At 54.5% G+C, this 21,305-nt stretch overlaps 1 protein-coding gene across 2 annotated transcripts; it reads right to left on the reverse strand.

The window, feature by feature from the left end:
* Positions 1-6,814: 6,814 nt before the first annotated feature.
* Positions 6,815-16,365, reverse strand: LOC129684957 (keratin, type II cytoskeletal 72). 2 transcript variants are annotated; one of them, XM_055618234.1, is made up of 9 exons: positions 15,910-16,365; positions 14,503-14,717; positions 11,864-11,924; positions 11,458-11,553; positions 10,849-11,013; positions 10,025-10,150; positions 8,146-8,366; positions 7,602-7,636; positions 6,815-7,013 (listed from the first exon to the last, which is right to left on the reverse strand). In XM_055618234.1, exons 1-9 carry the CDS (start codon positions 16,363-16,365, stop codon positions 6,829-6,831), a joined length of 1,560 nt encoding a protein of 519 aa, XP_055474209.1. In that variant the 3' UTR covers positions 6,815-6,828. The 2 variants fall into 2 exon arrangements, with proteins under 2 accessions (XP_055474209.1, XP_055474210.1); XM_055618235.1 differs by lacking the exon at positions 10,025-10,150.
* Between the last annotated feature and the right edge of the window lie 4,940 nt (positions 16,366-21,305).

Here is a 21,305-nt window from a genome sequence, read left to right on the forward strand (position 1 = left end):
AGTGTCCCAGGTGGATTCTGCAGATCAAGGTCATTCGTGGAGCGAGGAAGAGGCTGAGGGATTCCGAGCTAACTGGAGCACTAAGGCGATGAACCAGCTGGAGAGGGTCTGGTGGGCACTGAGGCCCCTGCTTACCCTTGCCGGGCAAGCTCTGTGCTGAAACCAGTCCACCCTCTGTGCTGAAACCAGTCCACCCCGTCCTCAGCAGGAAGGCCTGGTTCCTTCACTCTTGGCCCAAAGTCAGGCAGCTCCATCATCAGGAGCCATCTTTTCTCCTTCAACTTTTGTGCTCCCTTCCAAGCTCATCACCCTCCCACCGTGAACCTCGTTGGCTGTTGTAGGCTTCTGTCCTGTTAGGAGAGGAGCCGGCACCAAAGGAGATGACCCAGGTGTGAGTCTGAGCTGTCATCCAGGACCCTGGACTTTCAGGGCGCCTCCTGGGAAGTCCTCCAGGGTCCCCCAGGGGTCGGTCACCTGGACGTCCCTGCTCCTGGCTCTCAAGGCTGTGTGTAGGAAGGTGTGCTTCCCCAGGGCACTGTGGAAAGTTCTGTGAGACGGGCAGTAAGAAGGAGATGGCCACCAGGGTTCAGGTCACTGTTCCACTTCCCGATGCCTACACTGTGCTCACATGGCAGTGGCGGCCATGGTGACCCCTGACTTGGACGGGGCTCACACCACGTCTGTAAGAGAATGCACATCCCAGCTCACTAGGGCTCTGGCCTTGCCCGCACTTCAGCAAATCTGCCCTGGGTCCCGCTGAGCTTCCTCCACAGTGCTCTCCTCCCCTCTCCTGCTCTACATCCCCCCCCCCCCGCCGCCGTAGCCACATCCCGGTTGGCCCCTCGCTCTTCACTGCAGCCCAAGCTCTCTCCTTTAGAGGACAGGCTCTCTGAGGCCCTGCAACCCCGCCCCCTACCTGCCCAGTCATCACAAGGCTCTCAGGTATGTCCAGGCGAGTGCAGTCTTGCTCAGAGAAAGATGAAATTTCTTCCCCTCACTTGTTCCAAAATACCGGGGGAGGGGAAAGGCATTCAGGTACTGGTTCATCTGTCTCTTTGTCCCAGAATCCCTCCACCCTCTGTCACTTCTGGGAGTTGTGGGTATGATATTTTCTGACTTCAGCCTTCTCTAAGGCATGATTCTTTTTCAAAAACAGAACAAAAGGGCTGGGGAGGGAGAAGGCCTTAATCTTTTGATCATGACTGGAAAGTCCGATGCCTGATCCACCTCTTCCTTTGCACATTTGCAGAGTAAACAAGCCTGGCTCTGCTGCGGGCTGTAATTAAGCCAAGTCATCACTAATGACATGCTCTTCGTCTCCCACCTTCCCTGTCCAAACAGGAAGGAGGAGCCCTGCCCCATCTCTTCCCAAGGAGACGCTGGAGTGGTGGGCCAGGCCTGTGGTGGCACATGCCTCGGTGTAGACAGAATGGCCGGACCCCTCTCCAGGTCAACGTTATAACTGAGCCTGCCAGACCCCGAAGATAGAATTGGGAGGGGGGTGGAGGAGGGGGAGACAGCAGCGGGTAGAGCCAGAGCACTGGGCACCAGATAACACAAGACAAGGTGGGAACTGGGAGGAAGAGATGCAATCGGGATATCAAGGAAGAACCAAGGGTCCCGAGGGAGAGAGTCGGTTAGAAGCCGAGACTGAAGGAGGGGCTGAGCACCGAGGCTGCGGACTGACGGTGACCCAGGCCCTTGGGGTTCACACGGCTGCATGCGGCTAGCGGGGACGGAAGGGACAGGTTATCCACTGACTTGCCCCATCCCCACAGGAGCAGACTGCTCACAGAGCTAGAGACAGGGCAGACAGCACTGAGGGGCCACTAGATGAGGTGCCTGGAGCTCGGGCCACAGCGTCAGCTCCTCCCCTGCCGCAGGGAAATTCTTCCCCCTGCCAGCAGAAGTGCAGGGGATTCTGGAAGCGAGGAAACCAAGTCCTCGCTTCCCTGGCTGCCAGGGGTCCCTGGAAGGCAAGTGGGGTTTTACGGCTGTAGCCAGCTGAGGTACCCGCTGCCAGATCAGAAGGAGGCTTGCAGAAATGAGTCCGTCAGGAGCTATCAGAGCTGAGAGGGGAGGCTAACACCCCGCAGGGAGCCTGGCAGTGAGAACCATGACGCAGGACTGGGACACGCTGGTTTTCCAGTGAGGGGCAGTGCGGAGCAAGCTGTGAGGCCAGTGCCCCAGGAGCCAGCGCCCCAGGAAAGAACCTTCTAGGGGCTGAGGAGAACGCCATGAGACTAGAACGGGGCAGACACTGGGATGAAGTTGGCCTGGCAGACACCTCGGCAAAACACGGAGCGACCACTTGCCCACGGCTCACGGGCACTAGTTGCTAGATTCACCACTTTGAATATTTTTTTCTCATTTCACACTCATGCCGATCCTCCCCCCCCCCCCCCCACTGTAAAAAGGAACAAACAAAGCAGAGTTGCCAGTTATGAGTAGCAGAAGAAACAAAGCCAGGGGTCAGCGCACCACTGGTGGGCCGCAGGGGGTCCTTCCACGAACACTCCTGTCCTGTTCCAGGCCTGAGTGGCTTTTATTTCACACTGGATGCTTTGTCTGTAGTTCAGCTAGAAGAACCTGGCACCTCAGAGATCCAGACCTAAAATCCCACGCCTTGTGGGGATGGATGGTGGGAGGTACGAGGGAGGGTCTGGACCATAGGTCTTCCTGAGAGAGAGCAACAGCAGCACAGGAGTGGAGTCGATGCCACGCTGGCACAGGAGGAGGTGGGAAGGACCCCCCAGCCCCTCGTGGTGCTGGGAGTAGATGCCAAAGAGGAGCCTAGAGACGGAAGGACAGTGCAGGACGCTCGTCCGCCATGTGGTCGTCGCCCTGCAGCTAGTGGATGTGGTGGAGCCCTAGAAACCTGCAGAGTCTTCACCAAGCTCCCCTCTCCAGTGGTTCGCCCCCTCCCACACCCTCCCCCAGAAAGCCTTCCAAGACTTCCCCTGTGTAGCTCTGTACTGCCCTGACTTTCCCTGCTTTGTTTGCTTTGAGAGACAGAGTTTTCAAGGGCTGCCCTCATCGCCGGGGCTGGGGCTCACACAGTGCCCCAGCAGGGCTGGGAGGAGGGAGTGTTGCTGAGTGACAGACCTCCCATACTCCCAGGACCTCTGACAAGCACCGAGGTTCTCAGGCACCTGATGAAAAGCTGTGTGAAAGAACAGCTAGCTACTGAAGGTGAGGAGGTTCCGTAAGAGGGGGCCTCCTTTCTCCTTCCGTGAGAGGAGAGGAGGAGGGCAGACAGGACACAGGACCAGTCAGGGCATGCCAGGGAGCCGAGCAGCACCTCCTTCAGAGAGGCACTGAGCTGACACAGATTACCACCAAGCTTCCGCAGTCTCTTCTCAGGGACACGGGAGGTGCAGTACCAGAAGCTGCTGGCAGAGGGCAGTGTGTGCTCATCTTGGAGGTACCAGAGGGCTAGCACTATCCTGGCCCAGATCCACCGGGTTCTGCTGCTGCTGGTCTCCTGGGCCTGAACCAACCAAGGCGCATCCTACAGAGAGACTCAGGCCCTTATAGACACAGACTCAAGGAAATACGGTCCCGTGGGCAGAGTGTGGTGCCGGCCTCCCAGCACTCTGGATGCAGGGACAGGAAGACCACTGCAAGTCGAAGGCCAGCCTGGGCTACGTAGGGTGTTCAGCTAGACAGTGCTCCTCGGAGAGACTCTCTCTAAATGAAGCTACCTAACCAGCAAAAGCAGTGGCACATCGCATGCTCAGTCCTGTAGGGGGACAACAAGGCTGAAAAATTCCCGTCACTCCGTGAAGCTCCAGCTATCGAGCCCTGGGCAGGACTCGGGGTCCACGGTGAGGCTGGGGTGCACCGCCAGGGGCGAACAGCTGCAGCTTACACATTCACGGGCAGTGGCAACGCTTGACAAGGTGAATGGTTGTTTCGTGTGTCTGCGAAGCCACACTGCGTGCGGAATCACCATCTTACAGTGCACTGCGTGCCCCAGCAGCTGCTGTGCACAACTTAGGTCTGGCACATCTCTTCAGGGGTGGGTGTGATCACACTGATGTTTGCAGTGGCACAACTACCTAGTGTCTTCATTAGGCAAAGCGCAGCTGCAATCAGAACCGCAGCTGGGGTGTCCAACTGGGTGCACAGACCCCAGAACCTCCCAGGGTTCCAGTGCCCACCTCTGCCCTCCCCCTCCCAAATATGTGATCCCAATGCCCCCATGGCACTTCTGTCATTAACAACGATTCCTATCGGTTATCAGGAGAATTAACCATGCTGCCTGGTAGAAGGCGCCCCGGCAGGGCTGAGACGAGTGGCCGGCATACCGAAGGCCAGCTAATGCTAAGCCATTCTACACTGCGTGATTGTGCCGGGCTGCAACTAGTAATTAAAAAGAACCAACACTCAAAGCCAGAATGCCGGGTCGAGGGATCGTGAACCTGAACGTCTTTGCTTGGCCTCTTTCCAAGGATCAGTGTGTCATCTGATGATACCAAAAGGCCCAGTGTGAATAAAAAAATGATAACTGGGAGTATGTGGATCTGTAAAACACACGAACTTGTTAACCTGGCCTTTTCTCACCCATGTGCCGAGGCGTTGGGATGTTTGTGTTACACTAGCTCTCATTCCCCAGAGAAGAGGACTCTGCTCACCAGCACATTCCTGCATCAAATGAATCCTGAGCTGGGCTGCCCCTGACGACCTCGTGACAAAGGAGCGTTGAAGGATGGAGAAGAGAGCAGCGCAGAGGTTGGGGGTCACAGCTTTATGGGTGGGTACGTCCACACCCCTGCTGCCCCTCACTAGGCAGCTTTCATCCCCCTGTGCTCCGCTTGCTCGCTTGAAGAGTGGGGGTTGGGAGCTGCTGGGCTGGCAGCTGGAGCCTTGTTCCTCGGAGGAGCTGGGCACCTCGGGCACATGGGGGGAATGGCACTTCAGCCCAACTACGAAGGACGAGCAAGCTTCTGATAAACGGGAAATAGACGATGGCCCTGGGAGCGAAGAGCCAGGCTGGCTGAGGGAAAGGCTAATGGGTCAAGGAGGGGTGGGACATGGGAGCAGATAGGCCACAGGCACCGGAAGGCCACCCGTCAGCAGGCTCATTCTTGAAAGGCGGGCCTGCTCGAGATGAAAACTGTGTTCACAGCGGTTGGCTAGCCACTCGAGAAATCACACACACCCTACAAAGACCACCCAGATGGCTCCTCTCCCTGTGCCACGTGACTCTCCATCACAGCAGCTGACACTGCTCAAGGACTCGCTACACACTGCCTTGCTAGTTGCCAGATTCCCCTGCCCTCTCCATCTCCCCTCCGGAGACAGAGAGCCCCGCAGGTCTCTGCCTGTGCTGTCTGTTTGGGTATCCTCAGCGGCAGACAATGGCTCTCCCCATCCTTGTTCTATAAGCCGCACACCATAGGAGCAGATGCAGCCGGAAGATCCCGCCTACACGAACTTCCTGCTTGTGCTAGAAGAAAAGGAAAATGAGGCCACTGCAGGGGGAAATGAAGGGCCACCGGGCTGACCCCAGGGCGAGAGAACCTGAGTAACAAGCCCCACTGAAGCTCTACTCTGTGTCTCCTCAGTGGGGTGACATCATGCATCTCACACATGACCACGTGGGAAGCAGTGTTGAGCCCTCCCTGCAGCCGCCATCAGTGATAAGTCTCCTCAGCTGTTTGTCCCCTGATGCCAACCTGGCTGAAACCAGATGATACAGGGCGTGTGTGACTGATGGCCTGGGGTGGAGCAAGAGTCAGCCCCAAAAGAAGTTTGGCCAATGTAAAGGCTGATGTTTGGGCAACACGCAGAAAAACACAGGAGCAAGTCTGGACATGTTTGTCCCCACCTAAGTCACGGAGAAACTCACTTCCAGTGGGATCTTTGGACTTCAATCGAGCTGTGGAGATGCTGCCCTGGGATTGGATGAATGACTCACTAGAGCAAGTTAATTAAGCAATCCTGACAACCTCCATCGCTCAGCCTTGAAGACAAGCTCCCTCCATTCGGGCCCCCCCCCCATCTGCATCTTCACTGTGCTGTGACCTCCAGAAGATGGAGAGATGCTGGTGAGGAGCTCTTAGACCCGCAGAACCGTGAGCCAAAGTAAGCCCTGTTCTTTAAGAATTACGGGCTGAAACTCCTTTGGGGAGGAGGTTTGTTGTTGCTTATGGGTTGAGAGGACTGGTGTCGACTTGCTCATGGGGTGGAGTGTGTGGCAGAGACTCCTCAGGTGGCTGGCGTCTGAACCAGGAGTACAGAGAGCAGGCTGGCGCCCACCCCCACTGACCTCCTCCACCAACCAGGCCCCATCCCCTAAAGCTTCCGCAGACCTCAAAATAATGCCACAAGCACAGCATGAGCTTGTGGGGTGACCTTTCCTGTTCCACCCGCAGTACCCGACCTCAAGTGTTCTGTTACAGTGACGGGAAGCAGACCAGGGTGATGGCATCAATCAATCCTTTATTGCAGGAGCAGCAGAGGACTAGACAGAAGCATGAGCACAAAGGCCCCCTGACAGGGAAGGCTGGAAGAAGACACAACAGAGGGGCTGGCAGGTGGCTTCAGGGAAGTATTTTGGACCCTTGGGTCACCTGTGTGGGGTGTGGCTACCCAATAAAAAGCAAGTGGGAGAGAGGTCACTGAGAGAAGGCATGATAGTTTCCTGAGAGCGCATGGCTGCGGGCCTTCCTGCTCCAGGCTGTTCCCTGAGCTGAGGGAAAGGGGCTGGGAGAATGTGGAGACCCCAGTGATAGAGAAAACACTTCCTGGCTGGGAAAGGGACCCAAGGACAGAGAGGAGGGGCGGCTGGGGTCCACAGCCTTCTGCTCACAGCACCGTCTGTCATCTGGAGGCCTTTTTGGCCACACAGCCTGAGGTTTTGGCTGTGAGGTCCTTGAGCTCGCTGCCGCAGCTGCCCTTGGTCTTCACCTCCAGGGCCAGAGGTCTGTGGCTGTAACTGCTGGAGGCACCAAAGCCCACACTGAAGCCAGCGCCTCCTGCTCCGGCATTGGTGCTGCTAATGACGGCTGGAAGGGGGGCCCAGACCCGGTCAGTCTCCACCTCGTCAGAGCCCATCATGGGCACCATGCCACTCCCTTAGCTCTCTCTCTCTTTCTGTCTGTCTGTCTCCCTCTGTCTCTCTCTGTCTCTGTCTCTCTGTCTCTCTCTGTTTCAGTCTCTCAGTTCTGAGATATCTTTGTTGACACCATTCATAGCTGTATCTTCATTTTACCTGTACCCCAAACATTCAACCTTTTTTTTTTTTTTTTTTTGCATGTGATTTGGGTCTATATATCGGTATAGGACTTTGCACTCCCTACAGAGAAGTAAGCTGAGGGCGCAGCCGCGCCATTGGGCCTGGGGAGGAAGAGTGCCGCCATCAGAATCATTGCAGCTGGATGTGCTGTTGTTTTCCCTGAAGAATGTTTCAGAACATTCTTCTCCGCCTTTGCTTCTTCCCTTGGCCATTGAAGCCAGACCCTCTTTCTGTCTTTAACCCCTTCCTTACTCCCACTCTCCCTGTGATTCCAGTTTCTCCTTTGTGCCTTGAAATGAGAGCTACTTAGACTCCTGATAGGATAACCAAGCACGGACCAAGACAAATGGGTACTTACAAATGCTCACAGAATTTGGGTGCTCACCAGCCATCCTATAGAGAGAGAACAGGTAAATCCAACGTGAGCAATCCCCCATCTACTCAGGGAGTCACCTCCAAGGTTCAGTCTTTCCCAGCAGGGCGAGCCAGTCCGAGCCTCCCCTCTCCCCCTCCTGAGCAACCCTGCTGTAGGGAGCCCCTTTGGGGACACCTGACACTCCAGGCCATCTGCAACACAGAAGTATGGCCCCATTGCTCTCTAGAGTGATAGTAAGAACGATCCCACGTCCTCGCTGAGCCTCAGGCCTTGCCACAGTCACTCTGAACTTGCACGGCTCTTCCCTGCCTCTCTCCCCATCTGAGCCAGGGCGCATTCTAAGCGGTGGCATCCACGCGTGCTCTCCCACCGCCCTTTCCGTATTTTACAAGTTGCTCCTTTTTCTGTCTAATTTATGTCTGTGGCGTGATTTAACTTCATTGGAACCTGAACAGAGCCAAATAGCCTTTGACCTTTCTATCACAGCAGAGAGCAAACTCCCCCCAGACAAAGGATGTGCCCTCACCTGCTCTCCTCGCTCTCCAGCAGCTTGAAGTACGTAGTGATCTCCAGGTCCAGGGCCAGCTTCACACTTATCAGCTCCTGGTACTCAAGGTGCATCCGCGCCAGCTCCTCCTTGCCCTGCTGTAGGGCACCGTCCAGCTCGTCCAGCTTGGCCCGGGCATCCTTGAGGGCGCAGTCACCTCGCTGCTCGGCGTCAGCGATGGCCGTCTCCAGGTTGGAGCACTGCAGAAGAAACGATCTGGGTGTTCCGGCCCTGAAGTCCTGCTCGCCCTCCTCTCCTGCTGCTGCCTGAGAGCAGATGCTCGGGGTCCAGCCTGGACATCCCTGGAGGTGAGGCTATCCTTCCCTGCCTCCCGGTACCGTCGGCCTCGACGACTCCTCCTCCCCTGCCACCACCCCGTCCCTGACCTCCAAAGGTAGAATCCTCCCACGAGAGAGGACGACCGCCTGCGTGTGTGCCCCAGCCCTGCCCCACTTGGTTAGAGGCTGCCAGCTGTCAGATTCTAAAGACAACCCGTGGAGGTCTCCCCGCGGCTGGAGCTCAGCAGTTCGGCAGCACAGGCTGACCCAGGCGTGCCCACACCGGAGGGTGGAAGTGTTGGCTGGTAACTTCCTCTTAGTCAAATGTCTGTCTAGCAGGACCACTATGCCTTCAGTCTGCACCCCCACCCACTGGGAATCACACTCAGAGACAAGAACGGGCTTCACTGTGCATTTGCACGGCTTTGAGGGTGGCAGACATCTTCAGTGGTGAATCTTGCAATCGTGGGCTCAAGTGTTGGCGAGTGTAAGGACTCGAGGGGCTTCTTGGGTCTTTTAGTTCATGTGTTTCAGTCTTTCAGCTAAGGCTTTGGGGGGAGGGGCTTCCTATACAAGTTTGCTTCAGAGGGAAGAAGCGACAGCCAGTCCTGATCCCTAATGACCTCTGGACTTTCTCCTCAGCTGCCAGCCCCTCCTCTGATGAGCAGCCGCAGATCTGCCAACATGCCCAGAATTTTGCATGAGTGGATCACAGGAGACTGCCATGGCCTGGCAGCCCGGCAGTGGAAAATCATGGGTCATCCTCAGGGCCCGGGAGGCCGGGTCATGCGGGAGGGTGACAGGAAGCTGGTGAGACTGTCCCCTGCTCTTTGACTGACTGGACTGCCTGCACAGGGTAAACTTGGGGATGCCTTATGAGTGCTGCGAATTGGGAGGACGTGAGATTTGGGCACCCTTCAAACATCACAAGCACAGAGACTCGGGTGTGAAGCGGCGGGCTGCTCTGGTGAAGGGGTGAGGAGGGCAGGCCAGCCCCTCCACTAGGAACCTCAGAGGACACGCCACGGAGTGAGTATCACAGGGGAGCCCATCTGTCCCCCGCAGAGGCACCCTCCCAGAGAGCCAGGCACAGCGGCATTCTCATCTAAAGTTGCCTCTTGTAAGAGCCGTGCCCAGCTGGGAGCATGCAGCACCGTGTCAAAGCAGACACCTCGGCTCATGGCTGAAAGGGCCTGGAATATTGTGTTTGTCGTGCACTGTCTTTCAAAAAAAATTCCTAAGCTCTTACTTAATCCTGGGATCATGAACCCAATGAACACAGAAATTGTGTGTGTGTGTGTGTGTGTGTGTGTGTGTGTGTGTGTGTGTGGTGTGTGTGTGTGTGTGTGTGTGTGTGCAAACACTCATAGGAGTGTTCAGAGGTGGAGGATGGAGAGGCCAAGAAAGTGGGAAATGTGAGCTCTCTGGCCAGCTGAGGCTCCCAAACCTGGCTCTGGCTTCCATACAGCACTCCTGTTCAGGAAACTCCTGGTCTCAATGGCTTTAGAACCACAGGTGTGATGCAGGTGAGTTTCCAGTCAAATGCTCCCACAGAGAAGAATGCCAGGAACGGTCCCCACCTGTTTCTTCACGTTTCCTATCTCCGAATGGATCCTCTGCATCAGCCTGTTGACCTCTGTGATCTCGGACTTGGTGACTTTGAGGTCGTCCCCGTGCTGGCCTGCTGTGGCCTGCAGCTCCTGGATCTGTGGTCAAATCAGAAGAGTGCATGGTAGTTAAGGCCTTACCCGCCTGGGAGCACCCAGCACAGGGAGGGGTGCTCAGCACAAAGTGGGTGCTCATCAGGAAGTGGGGGTGCTCATCAGGAAGTGGGGGCTCATCAGGAAGTGGGGGTGCTCATCAGGAAGTGGGGGCTCAGCATGAAGTGGGGGCTCAGCATGGGGACAGGGGCTCAGCACGGAGGGCAGTGCTCTGTGCCTGTGGTCCCCTTGTTAGGAGTGTACACACCAGCCAAGGAGGGAGGGAGGAGAAGGGGGAGAATGTCAGGAACTGGGAAAGTAGCAACTCCCACCGCAGAGCAAGGTCCTGCTCTAGCTCAGCAGGGCCTTGGCTTCTTAACCATGATGGCCCGGTGGAATCTGAGTTCCTGTCGCCAAAGTTGGAAACAAAAAGAAAAGCTGAGAGTGGGTTACTCAAACTCTGAGGTTGTAGCCGGCCTGTCTCGTCTGTCAGAGCCACGGTAAGGCGAGGGCTAAACTCGTTTGTGTCCCTAAGGAATGCTAATATGGGCTGACCTCCCTGCACCACAGTGAGGCATTTCTAGGAGCTTCAATTCCAAAAGAAAAAGACACTCAGCTGAGTGCATGCAGACATCCAGGACCAGATGTGCACTCAGCGCACGGCAGCTGTGCCCCGAGCACTCTGCACAGGGCACCGGGCTCACTTTGGTCTGGTACAGGGCCTCGGCCTCGGCCTTGCTCTTCTCGGCGATGTCCTCATACTGGGCGCGGACCTCGGCGATGATGCTGTCCAGGTCCAGGCTGCGGTTGTTGTCCATGGACAGGATGACGGACGTGTCACTGATGTGAGACTGCATCTGAGCAATCTCCTGGCAGTCCATGGAGGAAGGGAGTGTGTTAGGGGCTCCTCCGTGAGGGCACCACCTCTCCTGACCCACCCCGGTCAAACCTTCCCCCTCCCGCAGCTGCATGTGACTGAACAACCTGGAACTTCTGTCCCAAGCTAGGCTCTCCATGGTCTCAGGTCCCCATACCCTCCTCCAAAGCCAGGAGTGCTAATCGCATCAAGACTCCAGGTGGCACTCCACCTGGCCTCGCCAGTTCCCTTCCCTTCCCAGACCTCTGCAGAGGCATAATCCCCTGAAGGCCTCTGCTCCCCCAAAGCTCCTTCACACGCTGTTTCTCATGCCTGGAGGACAAACGCCCTGATACTCCCCATGGTGTTCTCAAAGTCTGGCTCTGTGCCCAGCCCTCAGCACGACCTCCAAGAATGTCAGTGGCACTGGGACGAGAGAGAGCAAGCAAGTCCTTACCCCTTCGTAGAGGACCTTGAAGAATTTGATGTCGTCTGTCAGGGCGTCCACCTTGGCCTGGAGCTCCACCTTGTTCATGTAGGCAGCGTCCACGTCCTGGGGCACACACAATGGTCGAGATACCCTCTCCAACCTGCCACCCTGCCCTCCTCTCCCTCCTCGCTCTTCAACTCTTCATTCCCTTCACCTCCCTTCAAAAGTGTCCCAGTCCCAAGGCGGAAACTGACCCGTGTGGACACACCAAAAATGCTGCAGAGTAGCTTGGACTCTGCTGAATGGGTTCTAGGAGTTTACAGGATGCGCCCAGGGGAGGGGGTGAGCAGAAGCGCCTGAGGAGTCAGACTCCCAAGGAACTGTGACAGAGGCTGGAAAGGCCTCTTCCTACCCCAACCACAGCCACCCTCACCTTCTTCAGCACCACGAACTCATTCTCGGCAGCTGTGCGCCTGTTAATCTCCATCTCGTACCTGTTAGAGGAGACAGTGTTGCCACTGGGGCGCTCCAGTTCTGCGGAGGTCCACCCATCGCGTCCACCCACCCACCGTGCCGTCTGCGTCACAGCTGCTCCCAAGGCTCCCCCTTCTCCAAGGGCGAGCGAGCGCTGCTTCAAAGAGCACTTTCTCCAGCCCTTAGCCAGGATGCAGTCTGCCCTGAGGGATTAGCCGGCGGCTCTGTGGTGGGGACCTGTGGGACCCACACTCCTCCTTCAAGCGCGTCCTCCGTGTGACAGCCGACGGGTTCACACCCCCACCCCCACTAATGTGATGTGGCGGCCAGGGCTCTCTTCACACCGGGCGTCCATTTCAGGCGAAGCAAGTTCGGATGCAGCGGCTGCTTTCCATGAGGAGACGTTGTAGATTGGAAAAGGAGTACAAGTGGCTTTTTTTTTTAATTTAAGAAGCTGAAAATGGTTAAATGTTGTTGTACCTATTTTACTGCATTAAAGGGGGGATCTGATTCTAGAAAGCATTTCCTCAGACATGCTTAAATGTGAGCAGCACATTGCAGACACGGCCCTAAGGCATGTCGCTGGCAGCCCCTCCACCCAGAGAGTATGATTAAGACAAAGTCAGTGTGAGTTAGGAAGTGGGGGCGGTAGCCCCTGGCAGGGCGCTTGCCTAGCATGGCGGCAGCGATCTCTAATAGGTTCGATCTCTAACACAACCAACCAACAAACAAATAAACACACCTGGGAGGTTTGCTGAGAACGCCTGTGTTTCTAACAGTGTTGGATAAAGAGTTCACACGATTTATCCCAGACTCTGTGTGGGGCTCGATGCCAATTTCAGCTTCACTATTAGCTGGCTTTGAGCCCTTCGCCAAACACAGGAAACACACACACACACACACACACACACACGCCTCACATAAAAATCAGGATAGCACAGGAGGCCTCACAGAATAACAGAAAATACTTTTTTCTGTCTCAGCGGGTGACGGAGAGCTTTCAGATGGCATTGTGTGATAAAATGTCCTTCACTGTGGTCCTTACCTCATTGTATAGACGGTTAATGTCTGCCGCCTCTCGATAAAAATTAAAGCATGTGTTAGTTGCCAGACTGATTAGATTTTAGTATTTTAAAGCTTTCTATTTCCTAAGAGAATAGACAGTGTCTGGCCAAGATGATGGTCAGAAGCAACATGGCTTCTCTTTATTTACTTGTAGGACCGCACATTCGACACACGCCTTCACCTGTTTGCGGGTGATGATTTTAAACCATCGTAAGACGTGCTCTTCTCATTGCTGCATGCTAGACAACACGCTAAATGTCTCATCATCTCATTTATTCCCCGTAACAGCTTACAGAACGCAAGGTCTCTTTCTGTGTATTCTTAGCTGACCTTGAACTCACCGCGTAGACCAGGCTGGCCTTGAACTCACAGACATCTTCCTACCTCTGCCTCCCCACTGCTGGGATTAAGGGTGTGTGCCACCATGCTCAGCTCCACAACAGCTCTAATTTTCGTTATTCTATCACGGCTTTTCTGTTTCCTGATTTTGTGTGTGCTTGGCCAAGTTCGCACACATGGCCCGACTGAACTTCAAGCTTCTAAGCACCGTTAGTCGGCACACTGCCATTTGCCTCTTTCCTCTCAGAAGCTCCTGCGGGCGCTGAGACAGCCATCGGTGTTTGATGTCACAGGCACCGTGACAAAGCCACAGTTCCAGAGGGCTGAGAGGCCCACCTAAAGCCACTCAGCAAACAGTTCAGGAACTCCAGGTCTTCACCCTGTGGAAGGCCCTGACACAGCCCAGCCTCCACCCTAGACCTCAGGACTTTCTGCCCCTTGTCTGTAGACCCTGCTCACCCAGCCCCTTCTGCATTCCACTGATCTCAGCTGTGCTGTAATCCTGGTAACTGTTAGAAAGTGTTTCTCTCGGCCTGTGCCCGTAGTCTCTCTGTGGTCAGGGCAATGGCCAGCTCTGTTAGCATCTCCACGCAGAGCTCAAGCCAGGATTCTGACAGAGGGGACTGCAGAACAGGGCTGTCAGGCCTTTTGGATATAGAACAAGTGACATATGCAAGCTCTGACCATCTCCACCTCTCAGAACGGTGGCAGCCAGGGTCTGTCCCCAGAGGCTCCTAGAAGCAAACTTTCCAAACACCAGGTTCATGTCCCACCTTCTCTCAGTCTGGTTTTCTCAGAGATGAGAGTCCACTGGGTATGTGCACTTCGAGACAAACTAAATTTTAAATTTTATTTTGCTTAGTTTTAAATCTTGTTCCAAGGTTGGTGAGGTGCCTATCTTTTGAGGAACTGCCGTAGGAAAACTTAGGAGAAACCACAAAGCCATTTGTGCTAAACAGCCGGGTTTCAGCTAGTGCTCTTTGCCCCCATCCCCCATTTCCAGGGCTAGAAACTGAACAGATTTCCTGGGCAACTCAGTTGCATTCTGGGCAGACCTACCATCCTTCTGACCCCACTCTATCTAGGCATGTCTTCTGTGGAATGTGAAAGAAACACCAGCAGCCTCAGCACAGGCGCTAAGGCGGAAGTGCTGGCTTGACAGGGGACCTTCGCCTCCGCCTGGCCCCCACTCACCTCTTCTTGCACTCCTCTACCACTTCCCGCACGTTCCTCAGCTCCGAGTCCAGCCTCACCCTGTCCCCGGACAGGGTCTCCAGCTGCTTCTGCAGATTGCTGACGTAGCTCTCGTGAACGGGCTCCAGGCTCCTCCTGGAGTTGCTCTGGTCCAGCTGCTGCAGCAGCGCCCACTTGGTCTCCAGCACCTGGTTCTGCTGCTCCAGGAAGCGCACCTGGAACCGAGACCCACAGCCACCTGGAACCTAGACCCACAGATATCTGGAGCCCAGACCCACAGACACCCACAGCTCCCCATGCTATTGGCTCTTAAGAGCGAGGCAGGAGAACATGAAGGTTTATCTGAGGGGACTCTGAGAGTTCCAGGGAAGAAGACACAGTCTAAAAGAAATGTGGGAGCCAAGCTTGGGCAGTGGTGTCATCTCTCTGGTGAGCTGTCATGTGACGGGCTCAGTTTCTCTTGTTGAAGATGCTGGGAACTGGGGAGTGAGGGGGAAATTGGGCATTTGGGGGGAGGGGAGCAGTGCTCCTTTTCTCTAGGAACTTAGATGCTACTGGTTAATTTTTCAGTTTGTTCAAAGTTGGTTCTCACACATTTCAGGATTTCTCTTGTTTCTGGTCCTCTGCTGCTCACCTGCCTTCCTCTCCTACCTGTCTCTGAGCGCAGGGACAGAGGAAGCATGCTTGAGTAGAGGAGTTAAGAGGAGAAAAACACATTATTCTATGAACACGGGCTCATTTCCAATTGTTCCAGCCTTGATCACTTCACATAAAAGCCAGAAAAACAGACTCAGAAGCCTTGAGTTGGTAAGAGTCTCCAGGGAAACCCAGGAATGCAGAAATGTCTGTCAGAGCCAACTGTTGCTATCATGTTCCTAACACCTTCTGATGGGGTGGAAGTCAAGAGCTCTGATGGGGTGGAAGAGAGGAAAGCCCGTTCCTTTTCTTCTTCAACTCTCTGGGGTTCCTGTCACTGAAGCCCCAAAGACACCTTGCTGGTTGCCCATTGCTGTGCACCTTGCTCTGCCTTCCCTGCCAATGTCCCTAAGCTGGGATTGAATGTTCTGGCCCCTTTCTCTCCCCTCTTCGGGAAACCGCCTTCCCTCCTTTTATGTCTGTGCCTTATGACACCCGCTGGCCTTTGCCCCTCCAGTGCCCCTGTTCTGAATGTGCGTCCTCATTGTCTGGTCTAACCTGGGAGGCCCTCGTGGGACGCGTGCCACAGGAGTGCAGTCCTTCCCAAAGCCTTCCCTCGAGGAAGGACGAGGTTCCCCTTCACTGGGGTAAGATACGTCCCTAAGCCCCCTTGACAGATGCAGACAGGAAGCTCGTCCCCGTTCCCAGTGGCAGAGCAGGTGTACCACTCAGCGCCTGCCAATGCCAGACTGCAGGAGCCGAAGAACCCACCTTGTCGATAAAGGAGGCGAACTTGTTGTTCAGGGCCTTGATCTGCTCCCGCTCCTGGGCGCGCACCTTCTGGATCTCGGGGTCCAGCTCCACATTGAGGGGGGCCAGGAGGCTCTTGTTGACAATAACCTGGGGGATGCCGCCAGGTGGGCACACGGATGGGTACGTGGGCCCCAGCCCCGAGCTGCCGAAGACGGTGCCCACGAAGCCCCCGGGACGTCCACCACTGGCCACTCCGTGGCCTCTCGTGAAGCCACCGCTCCGCCCGGCAGCACTCAGTGCCAGTCGGCGGCCACCCCCCACGCAGAACAGGCTCCTGCTGCCAAACGTGGCCGAGCCCTTGACCCCGGCCCGGACCGAGGCACGGCTGCTGCTGAGCCGGCCAGAGATGACGGCGGAGCAGCCGCTGAAGCCCAGGCGCTCGGCACCAGGATACAGGCCTAACTGGCGGCTCATGGCTGGCGGCGGGCAAGGACTGGCAGGGTGGCAGCAGGCAGGCCTTGGGGCACAGATGCAGCTGCACTCCTGGCCCAGCTCCCCCCTTAAATAGCCCTGCTTGGGAGGACAGGGTCGAGTCAGCTAATTTGTATGTTAGAACCCCCCTTTTGGGTCACTGGGGTAGGGTGGGAGGACCTCTTGGGTCCTTCATTTAGGAAATTACCATTCACTTGCAAAGATTCCTGTCTCTTCCCTTTACCTGTCCACAAATCCCCTATAAAATGGCCCGAACCCTGAATTGCCTGTGCTCATCTCCTGCATTATAATAATTTCCCAACCTTATCTCTACAGGCTTCCCTCCAATTACATAGGTCATCACTACCAAGATCTTCCTTAGAAAATTCCAGTGGGCCCGGCTTGTGGAGGACGGGGGCAGAGGACTCCAGGTGGAGCAGACGGACAGGCTGGCTCTGCTTCAGAAACAGCCCTTTGACTGACAGCCCAGGCCGGACCCTCGGGGCACAGAGCCGCAGACGGGACTCCTCGTTAGGCCCTGAGCCTTCCTTCCCCCCGGGGCGTCCTGGAGTGGTCAGGCACACCCTGGAGCAGTGACACGGCCTCCAGCGAGCCCATCAGAGGGTATAATAACAGCCATGCTATTGCCCACACTGCACAGTGTGACATGGGTATCGGGAGTGGCGAAGATGGCGGCGCCAGGAGAAGATGGACAGATAGAGGAACCTGAGGCAGACCCATGGAGAGGAAGTGGGCTCTCTGTGCTGAGGGGTGGGGAGACTTGGGTTCAACGGTCCCTTAAGAAACTTCAGGCTTTTCAACATTTTGTTATTTCAATTTCACCCCACTCAATTTTCGCCTCCCCCCCGCCCCAACAAGAACAAGAGTTTATTAGTGCTAGCCATTTAGACCAGAAAAATAAGATATTTAAAGAGCATAGCCCTTATAGGACATTGGCTTACAAAAGGAGCCTTTGTGGTCACCTTTCCCTGAGAACTACGACACAGGGACATCTGTGTCCCCAGGGCCCCGTCTCCTCTCCTGAAGAGAGGGAACAGGTAAAATGCTCTTTTCCTGCCTCCCCCTGAGGGCGCGTGGTGGTTTCGCGAGTCAGGAGGTCCCCACCCCTGTACTGCCTTTATTACAGCTGGGGAGACACACAAGTGACACACGTCACTCGGAGGCTTCTGATATGTGGGGACGTGGGCAGATCAAAGGTGGCTGAGGCCCGGGAGAGGGGGCGTCCTGGCACCTGCCTCTGATCGCAGGTTGCTGTGTCACCTCAGCCCTGGAGGAGCTGTTTTGGATTGAATTGTCCCTAGGTTGGTAGAGGAAGGCAGGACTGTCTCCCTTCAAATCCAGAGCTCTCCAACCAAAGGCGGACCAAGCCACTCCGGGATGGCAGTTGCAAACGTGCCAGTTTAAACTGGGTTGTTTTTGCCCTAGAACCTCTATTCTCGAGAAACTAATAAGTCTCATGTGAAAAATTGTTAGTTTGGAGGGGTTTTTATGTTAAAAAAAAAAGTTAGGCAGCAGAAGCCAGATGTGGTGGCACCCACCTTTAATCCCAGCACTCAGGGAGGCAGAGGCAGGAGGGAGGATCCCTGAGAGTTCAAGGCCAGCCTGGTCTACAGAGCTACACTGTCTCAAAAAAAAAAAAAAAAAAAAATTAAAGCCAAAAGTTAGCCAGATCTCTAGTGCAAGATTTGTTAGTCTGTTGACACACTTAGTAGTGGGTGGACAGCAAGATGATTCAAGGCAGTATGAGGCAGTCAGTGGCGGGTGAGTGCTGCCGTACATTTATCCAGACCCGTAAGATGTCCTGCCCCAGAGCTGAGGAGCGTGCGCAGAGGATAGGGTGTGTGTCATTCATCTGAGAAGACCGGAGTTTGGGTCAACAACAACCACGGAAGTGCCAGATGGATGTGGTGTGTCGCCTGCGTGTGGTAGGGAGAGACAGTCGAGACAGGGGATTCCTAGAGCAGGCTGGCTAGTTAGACTTAGCCCAACCAGCGGGCCCTGGAGTGAAGGAAGAAACGCTGCAGCAGGCTGTAGAGCGTGATCAAAGAAAAGCACCAGACATCAACCGTGGCACTTCACACACGCGTGTGAACATGCAGACAAACGAGCAACAATGTCCAACACCGAGTGAGCAGTGGACTCCAGCGGCAGTGATGCCCATTCGCCAGCCATATCGATGTGCCACTTGAGAGGTTCGTTGACGAGGGGGAGGCTGTGCCTTGAGGGCACAGGGCATGTGGGAAAGTACTGTACCTGCCACTCTGTGACCCTTAACATTTTTCCTTTAAAAAAATTAAATGCAAGCCAGGAACGCCAGTGCTTGTCTTTAATCCCAGCACTTGGGAGGCAGAGGCAGGTGGATCTCTGAAAGTTCAAGGCCAGCCTGGTCTACAGAGTGAGTTTCAAGATAGCCATGGATGCACAGAAAGACCCCATCTCAAAACAAAACAAAACAAACAAATAAACAAAGGCAGGATACATAAATAGATGAATGGGTGGCCCATGATGTTAACAGCATCAAAGGCAGTCCCGCTTTCTGCTGGCCAAAGGCTGCTGTAAGCCCTGACCCTTCCATCATGTGGAGCTGAGCGGGGGTTAAGGATGGTTGGCTTTTTAAACTTATTACTATTTCTTGCTTTTCACATATGGGCAGAAAATGTTTTCGTAAATGAGGTACTTCCCAATAAAACCAGAGAGTAACTAAGAGAAACTTAGTCTTTATATCAGACGTTAAATACTCCTCTTATTCTAAACCAATGAAAGCCTCTGGTGTCCAGAGCCTTTTTAACTAAAGAGCTCGTGTTGGTTACATATCTCATGGAAACCAGAGTCCTAAGACACAGCCTTTGAGAGACACTGAAGACCTCACCACTTTATCATTCAATGGACTTAAATTGCCCAAATCCAGAAAGATTGTCCTTCTCTTCTTGTAACGTATATCAGATTGGTAAGTTGTCATGTGCCTTTGGAGCTCACTGGGAAGCTGGGTCTGGAGACAGTCCCCTCCTCCTCATTTCAGACCCAGGCATGTTTGCCTCAAACTGTCCTCCTCCTCATCCAGGATGAGCCGGCCTCCCTCACTCTGTGACAGAGAAAGAATGGATGAGCTGAACAGCCCGAATAAAACCACTGTATCCTTGACAATAACTAGAAGGTCAGCCATTTCCAACAGAGGTTACTATTGTTCGCCCCACGATGTAAAAATCACTGGAGAGGGAATGAGAAGCCGGGAGTTCAGCTGTGCACTGCTCATTCATGGTGAAAAGCGTTCAATCAGGAACTCCTGCTGGCTGCTTCGGCCTCCCCAGTCATTTCTGCTGGGTGTCTACCTGCACTTTGTGCTTAAGAGCCTGGCCGGGCCGCTAGTCCCCCGGACTGTCCACTCAGACTCCAGCCCTGTCTCAACAGGGCTTTCCCATTTGACTTCCTGGCTTGCTGGTGTGAGCATGTGCTTGCTCTCTTAATGCTGGGCTGCTCTAGTCAGCTCTGCCGGATGCTGTGAGTGCGTGATTTGCCAATGCTTGCCATACATCTGCTGTTTCTCTCTACCAGCTTTGCTATTTGTCCTTTTGCTTGATATGCTTAACGAATTTACATATTCAAAGGAAAAACCTGGTTACTGTATAGATAATTCTCCAAGCTAAACAAAATGCCTCTTAGCAGTGTTTTGTTTGTTTGTTTGTTTGTTTTAAGACCTAATTGCAATGTGCAGCGTCATGTAGCTTATGATAATGTGCTCCAGGTTGTTGTCAAAACCAAAGGGAAGTGTGTCTGCATGGGCTCTGGAGAGTGTGTCCCGTGCCTCCCAGCTCTGGCCAACGGCAAAGGAACTTTCAGCCTGGTGAGTGGGCACCTCAGCTGAGGCAGCCTGTTCCAGAATGATCTCAGGATGACAGAGAGCCCCACTCTCTTCTTCATCTCCCAGCCTCCTTTGGGATTCCACTAGTGTTTGGAGCCATAGACCAGTATTGGCCATTGAAGAGAGATACTTCTGGGATGATGAAGCAGTTAGGAGCCTGAGTGGCCTTTTCTTCTATCTCTGTGACCTTGACAGCCATGCATCCCATATGTCCTTGCTAAGAAAAGCCTAAGATCCCGAGACACCCACTGGAACAGCCCTGGGAGATAGGTGCTGTAGCCAGCCCTGGACAGCAGATGAGGAACGGACCCTGTGTATTAAGACATTCAGATTTCAGGGTTTGTCCATGGAGGCAGTGGGCATGATTCTCGGGATCTAAACATAGAAGCCAATGGCGGAACTATCTTTTAATGTTCTTTATTCTAAGTTCATGTTCGTCAGATAGTCTGATTTCTATTCTTCTTTGCATCCCCCTTCATGTAAACTGCTTGGATTAACATCCTGCACCTCATGATGCCAAGAGCATGATGTTTTCCAAGCAGGCAGTGAGGCAATGACTCTCAAACACTACCCCATTAAAGCTCATCATCATAGTAAGTTCATCCGGTAACTATCGCTGTTATTAACCATTTAAGAGATGAGGACTCTGAGACCCACACAGTGAGAGTTTCCTGTCACAGCCAGGGTCCAAGTCCTCTCGATTCTTCATCTGGCAGCTGTGGCGTCCTTTCTCCCTCACGCTCCGCAGAAAGAATCCTGGCTCTCAGCAGAGAAGCGAGGCTCTCTCTGATCCCCTGTTGCTGCCTCCCCAGCTCCAGCAGCTGCCACGCCTCTCACCCGAGCCCCCACACCCCTGTTTCATCAGCCACACTCTAGCAACAAGAAACAAGTTTGCCCATTCAAGTGCCTCTGGTCCAATCTTCACTTCTTCCTGTTGTCCATGAGGCGAGCTACCTCCGAAGGCCCCCCTGACAAACTGCCTCCTGACAGACTGCCCTCCCTCCCCCTCCTTCCTTTCTTCCCTCCGTCAGTCCTCTCTCCTTGTGCCTCCTCACTGCCAAGG

The sequence above is a fragment of the Psammomys obesus genome, unplaced genomic scaffold (assembly GCF_907164565.1).
Source record: "Psammomys obesus unplaced genomic scaffold, mPsaObe1.curated_primary_1811, whole genome shotgun sequence".
Classification (NCBI taxonomy): Eukaryota; Metazoa; Chordata; class Mammalia; order Rodentia; family Muridae; genus Psammomys; species Psammomys obesus.

Excerpts from the sequence above, each read along its gene's own strand:
- LOC129684957 (XM_055618234.1), bottom strand. The coding sequence starts at position 16,365 with ATGAGCCGCCAGTTAGGCCTGTATCCTGGTGCCGAGCGCCTGGGCTTC. Across the intron at positions 11,925-14,502 it reads GTAGAGGAGTGCAAGAAGAG|GTACGAGATGGAGATTAACA; the intron begins GTGAGTGGGGGC and ends CTCCTCTAACAG. Across the intron at positions 10,151-10,848 it reads AGGCCCTGTACCAGACCAAA|ATCCAGGAGCTGCAGGCCAC; the intron begins GTGAGCCCGGTG and ends ATTTGACCACAG.